Raw genomic sequence first — 13,773 nt, 5'->3', positions numbered from 1 at the left:
AACAAGGGGGTGAAAGGTTATCGGGGGTGGGCAGGAATGTGGAGTTGAGGTTACATTCAGATTAACCATGACCTTATTGAATGGCAGAGCAGGCTTGAGGGGCTGAGTTGCCTACTCCTGCTCCTAATTCGTATGTTCCTATATATGTTCGTATGTAATGGGAATCAGGTGTAAAACACTCCACTGGCTCGAGCCATACCTAGCACAAAGGAAGATGGTTGTGGTTGTTGGATGTTAATCATCTCAGTCCTAGGACATCACTGCAGAAGTTCCTCAGGGTAATGTCCTCGGCCCGACCATCTTCAACTGCTTCATCAATGACCTTCCATCCATTATAAGGTCAGAAATGGAGATGTTCGCTGATGATTGCACAATGTTCAGCACCATTCGCAACTCCTCAGACACTGAAGCAAGACCTGTTCAACATTCAGGCTTGGACTGATAAGTGACAAATAACATTCATGCCACACAAGTGCCAGGCAATGACCATCTCTAACATGAGAGAATCTAACCATCTCCCCTTGATATTCAATGGCATTACCATCACTGAATCCCTCACTATCAACGTCCTGGAGGTTACCATTGACTTGAAACTGAACTGGACCAGCCATATAAATAATGTGGCTACAAGAGCAGGTCAGAAGCTGGGAATTCTGCAGCAAGTAATTCACCTCCTGACTCCTCAAAGCCTGTCCACCATCTACAAGTCAGGAACGTGATAGAATACTCTCCACTTGCCTGGATGAGTGCAGCTCCAACAACACTCAAGAAGCTTGACACCATCCAGGACAAAGCAGTCCACTTGATTGGCACCCCATCCATCACCTTAAACATTCACTCCAACCACCACCAATGCACTAATGCACTATGGCAGCAATGTGTACCATCTACAATATGTACTGCTGCAACTTGCCAAAACTCCTTCAACAATCCCTTCCAAACCTGTGACCTCTACCACCTGGAAGGACAAGGGCAGCAGACACATGGGAACACCACCACCTGGAAGCTCCCCTCCGAGCCACTCACCATCCTGACTTGGAAATATATCACCGTTCCTTCACTGTCGCTGGGTCAAAATCCTGGAACTCCCTTCCTAACAGCACTGTGGGTGTACGCACACCACAGGGACTGCAGCGGTTCAAGAAGGCAGCTCACCGCCACCTTCTCAAGGGCAATTAGGGATGGGCAATAAATCCTGGCCTAGCCAGCAACGCCCACATCCTCTGAATGAATTAAAAAAATAATGAGGTAGGTGTCGTGGATCTCGTAGACATGATTTTGTTGAACAACACAACATGGTTGAGGGGCTAAATGGCCTCCTTCTGTTCCTCAGTCGGGATGATGTGTGACCCGGAGGGGATCCTGGAGGCGATGATGTTCCCCCTGTCTGCTGCCCTTGTTCCTTGAGAGTGGCGTTGATTTAAAGCCAGTGTAAACCAGGGTTAAAGGGGTGCAGACTAATGATCTTAATGTGTTGTACTCCTGCCTGATTAAACGCACAGCGCCTAACTGCTAAGAAAACTTCCAAGAGGATCAGTTCTAACATCTGTGTGAAGAATGAGAGGCGATCTCCTTGAAACATATAAGATTCTGAAGGGTTTTGACAGGGTGGATGCTGAGAGATTGTTTCTGCTGGTCGGGGAATCTAAAACACGGGGGCACAGTCTCAGGATAAAGAGCCGATCATTTCGGATTGAGATGAAGAGAAATTACTTCACTCAAAGGGTTGTGAATCTTTGGAATTCTCTACCCCAGAGGGTTGTGGATGCTCCATCATTGAATACATTTAAGGCTGGGGTAGACAGGTTTTTGGTGTCTCAGTGAATTAAGGGATATGGGGAGTGGGCGGGAAAATGGAGTTGAAGCCCAAGATCAGCCATGATTGTATTGAATGGGGGAGCAGGCTCGATGGGCCGAGTGGTCAGCTCCTGCTTCAGTACTTGTGTTCTTGAAGTTGCTAGTGTTAAAGATTATGGACAGGCTCTCCCTCAACCGCCCGCTGCCGCAATCTTCCGGTCCTGCCGCAAGCCAATGGGCTTCTGCCTGGGGCACTGCCTCACCCGCGACAGGCCCCACCCACGACAGGCCTCACCCACGACAGGCCCCACTCGCGACGGGCCCCACCCACAACAGGCCCCACCCGCGACAGGCCCCGCCCGCGACAGGCCCCGCCCACGGCAGGGCTGGAAAATCCTGGCCTATGGTTTTTAAAATTGAATTTACGATATTTGCTGTTGCTAATTCTGCGCTTTAAGTGACAGCAGAGTAGAAGCTAACATTTCTCATTCTAGTTGTGTCTTGAGTGATCTATATAAAGGATGACTAGAGTGTGAGGATTAATTGTTTAGGATATACTGCGAGGACAAACAGACCTTCCTGCAAGACTGTGAAGATGATGGAGAAACAGCAGCTGGTGGACGTCTTCTACATCTGCTGCAGGTAACAGAATACTTCAGAACATTTCAGAGCAATCCTTCATCACCGTGGACAAAATGTAGTCCATGTCCAAATACAGCAAGACCTGGACAATGTCAGGCTTGGGCTGACAAGTGCCACACAAGTGCCAGGCAATGACCATCTCCAACAAGACAGAATCTAACCATCGCCCCCTGATATTCAATGTCATTACCATCACTGAATCCCCCACTATCAACATCCTGGGGGTTACCATTGACCAGAAGCTGAACTGGACTAGCCACATAAATACCGTGGCTACAAGAGCAGGTCAGAGGCTAGGAATCCTGTGATGAGTAACTCACCTCCTGACTCCCCAAAGCTTGTCCACCACCTACAAGGCACAAGTCAGGAGTGTGATGGAATATTCCCCACTTGCCTGGGTGAGTGCAGCTCCCACAACACTCAAGAAACTCGACACTATCCAGGACCAAGCAGCCCGCTTGATTGGCACCACATCCACAAACATTCATTCATTACACCATCGACGGAGAGTAGCAGCAGTGTGTACCATCTACAAGATGCACTGCAGGAATTCACCAAGGCACCTTAGACAGCACCTTCCAAACCCACGGCCACTACCATCTAGAAGGAAAAGGGCAGCAGAGAGATGGGAACACCACCACCTGGAAGTTCTCCTCCAAGTCACTCACCGTCCTGACTTGGAAATATATCGGCCGTTCCTTCACTGTCGCTGGGTCAAAATCCTGGAACTCCCTCCCTAACAGCACTGTGGGTGTACCTACACCACATGGACTGCAGCGGCTCAAGAAGGCAGCTCACCACCACCTTCTCAAGGGGCAATTAGGGATGGGAAATAAATGCTGGCCTAGCCAGCGAAGCCCACGTCCCATGAATGAATTTTTAAAAATTACCATGTTGTTTTATCACCCAGTAATCAAATTATGTTGTCTTGACGTCATGTCAATTTTCACTCTCTGTGCAGATGGATTAGGAGAATCTTACATCACAGGACAGCACTGTGGCTGTTCCTACACCACATGGACTGCAGCAGTTCAAGAAGGTGGTGGTCAAGGGTAATTCTGGATGGGCAACAAATGCTGGCCTAGCCAGGAATGCCCACATCCTGTGAAAGAATTTTTAAAAAGCCCAATCGGCTCATGGCATCAGCACAGTCTCGTTGAAAGCGCTATCCAATCAGTCCCTCCATCCCACCACCACTAACCCCTGCCCTCACATCGGCTCTTTTCCCATTGTCCTGCAAGTTTATTCTTTTCAAGTATTTATCCAATTCCCCTTTTGAAAATTACTATTGAATCTGATTCCACTACCCTTTCAGGCAGTGCGTTCCAGATCACAACAGCTGCACAAGAAAAATTCTACTCATCTCCCACTCTGGTTCTTTGTCAATTCTCTTAAAACTGTGTCCCTCTGGTCACCGACCCTCCTGCCAGTGGGAACAGTTTCTCCTTATTTGATCCATCAAAACCCTTCATTATTTTGCACACTTCTGTCCCTGAGTCTTTGCTGCAATCTCAGCTTCTCCAGTTTATCTGCATCACCGAAGTCCCTCACCGCTGATATCATTCTAATAAATCCCCTCTGCACTCTCTTCAAGGACATTCCTAAAGTGTGGTGCCCGGAACTGGACACACGACTCCAGCTGTGGCCCAGTTAGTGATTTATAAAGGTCTATTGAAGTAAGATTTTCAGAAATTGTGCTTACCTTTCGTTCACATCTCTACCAGCAACAGGATTTTTAATAAAGATTGAAGCAGCCCTTTTCTTACATACTATTTTGCTTCCGCAGATATTAGATGCTCGCAATGTGTTGGTAGTAGTTTCCCGGTGGTACGGAGGTATCTTACTTGGCCCTGATCGCTTTAAACACATCAATAACTGCGCAAGAAATATACTTGTTGATGAAGGCTACACCGAGTTGGCGGTAAGATCAAACACATAATACAACGTAGCTCAGACTGAGGTGGTGAGTACAGGTGACACCAGGACTGACAGAAGATATAACCACCAGGAACCATTGAACAGACTGGGGCTCTTTTCTCTAGAAATGACAAGACTGAGGGAGTGATCTGATAGAGGATTTTCAAATTATGAAAGGTTGCAAGACTGTAGATGTAGAGAAGATGGCAGGGCACATTGAGAACACTTTTAAAAAGGCTTATGGCATCTTGGGCTTTATAGATAGAGGCATAAAGTACAAGAGCAAGGAAGTGATGATGAACCTTAATAAAACGCTGGTTCAGCCTCAACTTAAGAGTGTTATGTCCAATTTGGACACCACACTTTAGGAAGGATTTAGGGAGGGTGATTTAAGAGAATGGCTCCTGGAGTGAGGAACTTCTGTTACGAGCATAGACTTGCAAAAATGGGGTTGTCCTCCTTAGAGGAGGGAATGTTGAGAGATTTGATAGAGATGTTCAAAACCATGAGGGGCCCTGGACAGAGTAGATAGGAAGAAACTGAACCCATTAGTGGAAGGATCGAGAACCAGAGGGCACAGATTCAAGGTGATTGGCAAATGTGGTGACATGAGGAAAAGCTTTTTCATGCAGCGAGTTGGTTAGGATCTGGAATACACTGTGGAAGAGTGTGGTGGATGCAGATTCAACTGGAGTTTTCAAAAAGGAATTGGATAAGCACCTGAAGAGAGCGAATTTGCAGGGTTACAGGGAAAGGGTGGGGGAGTGGCTGAGTTGCTCTTGCAGAGAGACAGCACAAGACATTTGGGCCGAATGGCCTCCTTCTGTGCTGTAACCATTCCGTGATTCTATGTTTCCACGTGTGACGGAGTCAAAAACCGTAAGATAGTCACGAATAAATCCAGCGAGCAATTCAGGTGAAAGTTCTTTATCCAGAGAGTGGTGCATGAAACTGTGGAACTCACTGCCAAAGGTGAATAGTATAAATGTGTTTAAGGGAAAGGTAGATAAACACACAAGGGAAAAGTGAATAGAAGGATATGTTGATGGGATGAGATGAAGAAGAGGCTTATGTGGAGCTTAAGCACCAGCATAGACCAGTTGGGCCAAATGGTCTGATTCTGTGCTGGAAATTCTATGCAGCCAACCTGGTTTATGCCTCCACCACCTTCTGAGGCAGAGAGTTCCAAAGTCGCACAACCCTCTGAGAGAAAAAAATTTCTCCTGATCTCTGTCCTAAAAGGGTGACCCCTAATTTTAAAACGGTGCCCCACTAATCCTGGACTCACCCACAAGAGGAAACACCCTTTCGACATCCACCTTGTCAAAGCCATTCAGGATCTTGTAAACTTCAATCAAATCACCCCTCACTCTTCTAAACTCCAGTGGAAACAAGCCCAGTCTGTCCAACCTTTCCTCATAAGACAACTCGCTCATTCCAGGTATCAATCTAGTAAACCTCCTCTGAACCGCCTCCAATGCATTTACATCCATAACAACTTTACTTTTATGTTCAATCCCTCTTGTAATAAAGGATAGCATTCCATTAGTCTTCTTAAGTACTTGTTGTCCCTGCATACTAACTTTTTGTGACTCATGTATTAGAACACCTAGATCCCTCTGCACCTCAGAATTATGCAGCTGTTCTCTATTTAAGTAATACTCTGCTTTTTTGTTCTTCCTGCCAAAGTGAACAACTTCACATTTTCCCACATTAAACTCCATTTTCCAGACCTTTGCCCACTCACTCAACCTATCTATATCCATCTGCAAATTCCTCATGTCCCCTTCACAACATACTTTCCTACCTATCTTTGTGTCATCTGCAAATTTAGCTACCATGTCTTCACTCCCCTCATCTAAATCATTGATGTAAATCGTAAAACGTTGAGGCCCCAGCACAGACCCCTGTGGGACTCCACTCGTCACATCCTGCCAATCAGAAAATGACCCATTTATGCCAACCCTCTGCTTTCTGCCAGCCAGCCAATCTTCTATCCATGCTAATATGTTACCCCCTACACCATGCACTTTTATTTTCCATAATTATCTTTGACGTGGCACCTTATCAAATGCCTTCTGGAAATCCAAGGGCAGCACGTCTACAGGTTCCCCTTTATCCACTGCGCATGTTACTCCTTCAAAAAACTCCAATAAATTGGTTAAACATTATTTTCCTTTCACAAAACCATGCTGACTCTTCCCGATTACCCTGAGCTCCTCTAAGTGTCCAGCTATAACCTGCTTAATGATCAATTCTAACAAATTCCCCATGACAGACATCAAGCTAACTGGCCTATAGTTTCCTGTTTTCTGCCTCCCCCCCCCACTTCTTGAATGGAGGGTTTATATTTGCTACTTTCCAATCTGCTGGAACCTTTCCAGAATCTAGCAAATTTTGGAAAATTAACCAGCACATCGACTACCTCATCAGCCACCTCTTTTAAGACCCTAGGATGTAGTCCATTGGGACCCTGAGACTTGCCACCATCTTCAAAGACAAACTAGGGAAAATCCAGGAACTGCAGGTCAAGATTCATGTGGACCTGGAAGCAACCCCTCGCTTTATGAAGGCGAGACTGGTACCATGTGTCCTGCGAGAAAAAGTCGACATTGAACTGTACAGACTAGAGGAACTAAGCGTTATACAACCTGTTCAGTTCTCAGAATCGGCAGCATCCATAGTCCTTGTCCTTAAACCTCACCAAAGTGTCTGAATTTGTGGAGACTACACTTTTAAAAAAATTCATTCATGGGATGTAGGCTTCGCTGGCTGGACCAGCATTTATTGCCCATCCCTAGTTTCCCTTGAGAAGGTGGTGGTGAGCTGCCTTCTTGAACCACTGCAGCCCATGTAGTGTAGGTACACCCACAGTGCTGTTAGGGAAGGAGTTCCAGGATTTTGACCCAGTGACAGTGAAGGAACGGCCGATATATTTCCAAGTCAGGATGGTGAGTGACTTGGAGGGGAACTTCCAGGTGGTGGTGTTCCCATCTATTTACTGCCCTTGCCCTTCTAGATGGTAGTGGTTGTGGATTTGGAAGATGCTGTCGAAGGAACCTTGGTGAATTCCTGCAGTGCATCTTGTAGATGGTACACACACTGCTGCTACTGTGCGTCAGTGGTGGGGGGAGCGAATGTTTGTGGATGTGGTGCCAATCAAGTGGGCTGCTTTGCTCTGGACGGTGTCAAGCTTCTTGAGTGTTGTGGGAGCTGCATCCAGGCAAGTGGGGAGCATTCCATCACACTCCTGACTTGTGCCTTGTAGATGGTGGACAGGCTTTGGGGAGTCAGGAGGTGAGCTACTGGTTGCACAATTCCTAGCCTCTGACCTGCTCTTGTAGCCACAGTATTTATATGGCTAGTCCAGTTCAGTTTCTGATGGTTAATAAAGTACCTAAGCTAGACAGGCACCCAATTCCAAAAATTGAAGACCTGTATGCTAAGCTAACAGGAAGGACAACATGCACAAAGCTTGACATGAGTCATGCTTATCAACAATAGAGTTGGATAATGCCTCTCGGGAATTTGCCATAATTAATACCCACAAAGGATTGTACCAAAATACATGGTTGCCTTTCGGTGTCTCCTCCGCTTGTGCCATCTTTCAGAGAACAATGGGAAGCTTATTGCAGGGACTGACCCTGGTTGTAGCCTACTTAAATGATGCATTGGTGACAGGATTCACTGAAGAAGAGCATTTGGCAAACTTAGAAGAAGTCTTAAAACATTGCTTGCTTGCTGGAGCGCGTCTCAAAAAAGAAAAGTGCACATTCAAAGCGAGGGAGGTAATCTATTTGGGTTACCGGGTAGATTCACAGGGTCTCCACCCAGCTGAGAAGAAAGTGAGAGCCATAAGAGAGGCACCTGCTCCAAAGAATGCCTCAGAGCTCAAATTGGTCCTAGAAATGATCAACTATTACGGGCGGTTCTTACCCAACTTGTTTACAGTGCTGGCTCCCACCCCCCCACCGGCACTCTGTACTCAACACTGGTCTTGGGAGGTGCCCCAGAAAGAAGGTTTCATAAAGGTGAAACAATTATTGCACTCGTCCAATCTATTGGTGCATTATGACCAGACGAAAGAATTGGTGCTGACGTGTGACACATCTCCCTACGGAGTGGGAGCAGTGCTCTCTCATCGGATGGATGACAGCACGGAACGGCCAATAGGTTAGTATCAGGGACGCTCACCACAGCAGAAAAGGGATATTCTTGGATAGAAAAAGAAGGGCCTGTCCATCATCTTTGGTGTCAAGAAATTTCTCCAGTACGTACACGGCTGCCATTTCACAATCATTTCAGGCCATAAACCATTGCTAGGTTTGTTTAGTGAGAAAAAGGCTATACCACCCATTGCCTCAACAAGAATACAATGATTAGCTTTCATTCTGGCAGGATACGAATACACTTTCATACATAGGCCTGGCAATCAAATCACAAACACCGATGCCCTTAGTCGTTTGCCTTTACAAGAAAATGATGAGCATGTCCCAGTTCCACAGGAACTTGTTTTACTATTAAATTTCTTAGATCCTCTGCTGTTATGTGCTCAACAGATCAGAGACTGGACAAGTTGGGACCCAGTCCTATCTCAGGTACGAGAACAAGTGCTACTTGGTTGGTCGTACATGAGCCCGTATCTGACGAAATGAAACTGCACTTCAACAGAAGACATGATATAACCGCCCAGGATGACATCTTATTGTGGGGATCTTGAGTAATAGTTCACCCAAAGGGAAGGGAGCCACTTTTAATTGAACTACACAGTGCTCATCCAGGAATTTCCCGAATGAAGACCATAGCACGCAGCTATCTATGGTGGCCTGGGATGGATGGCGAAATAGAGAGTTTGGTAAAGCACTGGGTACAAAGTTAGCAACTGCAAAAGTTGCCAGTGACAGCTCTGTTACACCCATGGGAGTGGCCAGGTAGACCCTGGGTGCGGTTACACATTCACTGCATTGGACCTTTCCTGGGAACAATGTTTCTGCCCATTGTCGATGCCCACTCAAAATGGTTGGATGTATATGAGGTGAGGTCACCAACGTTGGGCACTACAATTGAGAAACTACATCAGAGCTTTGCCATTCATGGACTTCCAGAAGTAGTCGTTTCCGATAACAGCACGGTATTTACGAGTGCTGAGTTTCAACAGTTTATCAGCCTCAACAGTATCACACATGTGAAAACTGCACCGTACCCGCCCTTCCCCAAAGGGACTGGCTGAAAGGGCGGCTTAAACATTCAAGGCAGGCATGAAAAAGATAACTGGTGATTCCTTAGCAACCAAGCTAGCACGCTTTGTTTTTCATTACAGGACTACCCCTCACACAACAACAGGTGTCACACCTGTGGAGTTATTGTTGAAACACCATCTCAGGACGAGATTGAGCTTAATAACGCCGCATTCAGAGGGGAAGATGGAAAGGAGTCAGGGAAGCCAGAAAACTAGACATGACTGGCATAGCCACAAGAGGAAATTTACAGTGGGAGAGACGGTATACGTGAAGAACTTCGGGGAAGGACCAAAGTGGTTACCGGGTGAAATAAGTGTGGTGACTGGACCTCTATCTCACCATGTGGAGGTGGAAGGCCGGATCATCTGTAAACATGTGGACCATTTAAGGAAGAGAGAGACAAATGACCAAGATTTGGTTCCACCAGTGATCATGACCGGGTCTGCATTTCCTGTTGAGGATACTCAACCCAGGACTGACATGTCTGATGTTCCTGTAAGAGTTGAGGATACAGAACTGCAAGTGCCCACCGAAGCACCTGATGTTCAGGCAACTCCGGAAAAGGAGATTCCTGACAAAGAATCTGAAGTTGTGGAGCTGCGACATTCCACACGCACCAGGAAACCCCCTGAAAGACTGAACTTGTAAATTCCTCACCCAGTGTAAATATTATGTTGTCTTGAGAAATATGTACCTGTAAATATAATATGTATAGCTGAGTTAAAGGGGTAGGAGTATGGTAATTATGGTTTTATTTAGTGTGCAATGTACCTTTAAGAATAATACTTGTTAAGGAAGATCATATGATCTGTAGTAACCAATAGGAGAGTAGCGTGGGCTGCCTCAGCAGTTGGTGTGGAGATAGAGTTGGAGTTGAAAGCACATGTGTAGTTGCTGCTGAGTATGTTGTAAATAAACTTAAAGTTTCATCGAAGAAGAGTCTGTGGATCAACGCTATCACTAATAGTCACAACTCAGCTACCCTACAGCAGGGCCCAGCCAGCTGAGCTCATAGCTGATAATGGCAGAATGATTAAAACCAGGAACGCTCAAGAGGCCGGAATTAGCAGTTTGGAATACGGGATGGGGGCGGGAGTGGTAGCAAGGTTGGAACTATAATAACATTGCTGCAGTTGAGTAAAACGACCTTGACTTTGTAGCGGACCTGAGAGCGTTTGATGATGACACTGCTGGCCAGAAATGGAATTGTCGCAAAGCAAACTGACGTAAGGTCAGAAACGGGCCATCAGTGTAAGTCAACCAAAAAGGATAAAGATTTCTCTGAATGTGCGTATTCTCGGTAGTCTGAATGCTGTTGTGATCTTCAAGTTGATTTTAACGTCCAGACTTGTAACGGTAAAATAGAACGGAGAGTTTTATTCACCTTAATATATGTTGTAACTGAAATCAAATGTTTATTTCAATTATGGACGTACGAATTAGGAGCAGGAGTAGGCCATTCGGCCCTTCGAGCCTGCTCTGCCATTCATTAAGTTCATGGCTGATCTGATTGTGGCCTGAACTCCACATTCCCACCTACCCTACCGATAACCTCTGATTCCCTTGTTAGTCAAGATCCTGTCTCCCTCTGCTTTAAAAATATTCAATGACCCTGCCCCAACCACTCTCCAAATAAGAGTTCCAAAGACTCACGACCCTCTGAGAGAAAGATTTCCTTGCATCTCCGTCTTAAATAGGAGATCTCTTATTTTTAAACAGTGTCCTCTAGTTCTCATCTCTCCTGGATGGGAAAACAGCCTCTCAGCTTCCTCCCTGTCAAGTCCCTCCTGGATCTTATAAATAAGATCCACTCTCATTCTTCTAAACTCCATTGGATACAGGCCCAACCTGTTCAACCTTTCTTCATAAGGTAATCCCCCCCAGCCCAGGTATCAGCCGAGTGAACCTCCTCTGAACTGCTAACGCATTTATATCCTTTCTTAAATAAGGAGACCAAAACTGCATACAGTATTCCAGATGTGGCCTCACCAAGGCTCTGTACAACTTTTATATTCCATTCCTCTTGCAATAAACGACAACATTCCATTTGCCTTCCTAATCACTTGCCGTCCCTGCACGTTAACTTTTTGCGATTCATGTACCAGGACACCCAGATCCCTCTGTCCCGCAGAGTTCTGCGATCTCTTGCCATTTAAATAATACACGGCTTTCCTATTCTTCCTGCCAAAGTGAACAAGTTCCCATTTACCCACGTTTTACTCCAGTTACTCATAGTCCATTTAAGTGACTAACTGCATTTTAAAAGGCTTTGCATGTTATTCTTATTGTTTAATAGGCAATTACACTGTGAATTCTAATTTCTTTATGAAGCATGTGCTCCATCTGTAGTTATTCAGTGAGCGATGTGAAGTAGGCACTGCGTTTGTACATTTTTGTGTTTATTTGTAGCGTATGTTTGCAATTGAACTTTGCTGATGTCTCAGTAACGTAGCACGGTCCCCCAGTATAAACGGGTCGAGTCACCTTGTAGGTGTCGGCTTTACTGAACTTTTAGTCATTTGCTCAGTTAAAACCCACCTTGGCTCTGTAACCTTTAATAATCTTACCCGACAAAAATCTATCGATCTCAGTCCCTGAAATCTTCAAACTGACTCTCAGCCTCGACAGTTTACTGGGGGAGAGAGTTCCAGATTTCCACTCCCCTTTGTGTGAAGAAGTGCTTCTTGGACATCGCCTTTGAACACCTGGCTCTAATTTTAGGTTGTTCCCTCCTGCTCCGGACTCCAGCCCTCACCTCCGGCCCCCGCCACCACCACCACCACCAGAGGAAATAGTTTCTATCTCCCTTATCAAATCATTTAATCATCTTAAACACCTCAATTAGTTCACCTCTTAATTTTCTAAACTCATGGGTATACAAGATTAGCCTGCATAACCCGCCCTTATAATTGAACCTCGGTATCATTCTGGTAAATTTGCGCTGCATATCCTCTAAGGCCAGTGTATCCTTTCTGGGGTGCGATGTCCAGTTACTCCAGATGTTGTCTGACCCGAACTTTTATACAAACTGCGGCAAAACTTCCACCCCTTTGTATCGCAGGCCCCCTGAATAAAAAGCTAACCTATCATCACACCATTTTACATTTTTTTTTGGATTTCCCCCCTACGCTTTTTTAATGATTTCTGTACATAGACTCCTAAATCGCTCTGCTCCTCCATAGCTCCTACCTCCTTGCCGATGAGAAAATAACCGCAATCAGTTTTTCTTGGGACCACACTTCCCTGCATTGAACTGCACCTGCCACAGTTCAGCCCATTCACTTTACCCATTAATGTTCCCTTTGCCACTTGCTGCTCCCACTCTCACCACGCACTCAGCCCCCCCTAGCTTTGGTGCCTTGAACTGCATCTTTCAAGCAGCTTAATGCTTGATCCAATCGAGATGTTTTTTTTTAAATATTTCAGTGCGAGGGGCAAAGGACATCGATAAAGAGAAGAAAACAGAAGAACAAGAAAGGAAAGTGACCGAAGGAAAGGACACGGATATTTTAGAGTTAACGAGCGTATGCGCGAGTATTTAAATAAGTCGGTCAGCCCCAATCATTTCACATCTACAGACAAGTGAAAATAGAACAACAAGAATAAACAAAGCTGAATCCACTCAAATCCTCTGCCTTTTTTTTTAATCATATTTCAGTAAAGCAGCTTTGCCTCCTTGTGGTTGCCACTGGCTACATGGTCCCAGAGGATAATTCAAACCAAGACATTTATTTGCTTTAGCTTTTCCTGGAGCCCTGGGGGTGCGGTGTGGGGCTGGATGGGGAGGGGGGGAGGTGTAATTGAAGTCTTGAGTAAAAAGCCCTTTGCCCGTGAGCATTAATGTTTAAAGGAGACGGTTTAAATTCATGCAAAATTCATGGTGTGTGTAATATTCAAATACATGTAGATGAATATTTTGAAATGGCTGGTGAACATCGAGCTGTCTGTCGGTTCTGAACAAAGGCTGGTGTGATATTTGTGTGAAGGCATTGCTCACCCCAAGCAGTTGTAAAAAGGAATCGAGCCTCAACGATGCAGATCTCTGCGAAAAAGGACAGTTTCTACAGCAATGCATGGATTACACGCAGTCCTGATGCTGAGTAATTTGGCCAGTCACAGGATCGTACAGCACAGAAGGAGGCCATCCAGCCCATCACGCCTGTGCTGACCCTTTGAA

The 13,773-nt window shown here is 45.6% G+C and overlaps 1 protein-coding gene across 2 annotated transcripts in view; it reads left to right on the top strand.

Moving 5' to 3' along the window:
• The window catches only part of impact (impact RWD domain protein), a 73,173-nt gene extending 59,956 nt beyond the window's left edge, over positions 1 to 13,217 (top strand). The window contains exons 9-11 of one of the 2 annotated variants that reach the window (XM_078541164.1): positions 2,349 to 2,439; positions 4,226 to 4,360; positions 13,023 to 13,217. In XM_078541164.1, coding sequence (XP_078397290.1) covers positions 2,349 to 2,439; positions 4,226 to 4,360; positions 13,023 to 13,082 — 286 coding nt within the window. In that variant the 3' untranslated portion in view covers positions 13,083 to 13,217. The remainder of the gene's footprint in view (positions 1 to 2,348; positions 2,440 to 4,225; positions 4,361 to 13,022) is intronic. The other variant, XM_078541165.1, reaches the window with a different exon arrangement.
• The last annotated feature ends 556 nt before the right edge of the window (positions 13,218 to 13,773 follow it).

Source organism: Cetorhinus maximus, chromosome 4 (genome assembly GCF_964194155.1).
Source record: "Cetorhinus maximus chromosome 4, sCetMax3.hap1.1, whole genome shotgun sequence".
Lineage (NCBI taxonomy): Eukaryota > Metazoa > Chordata > Chondrichthyes > Lamniformes > Cetorhinidae > Cetorhinus > Cetorhinus maximus.
The sequence above is the reverse complement of the archived record's forward strand: the minus strand, read 5'-3'. Positions and strand labels throughout refer to the sequence as shown.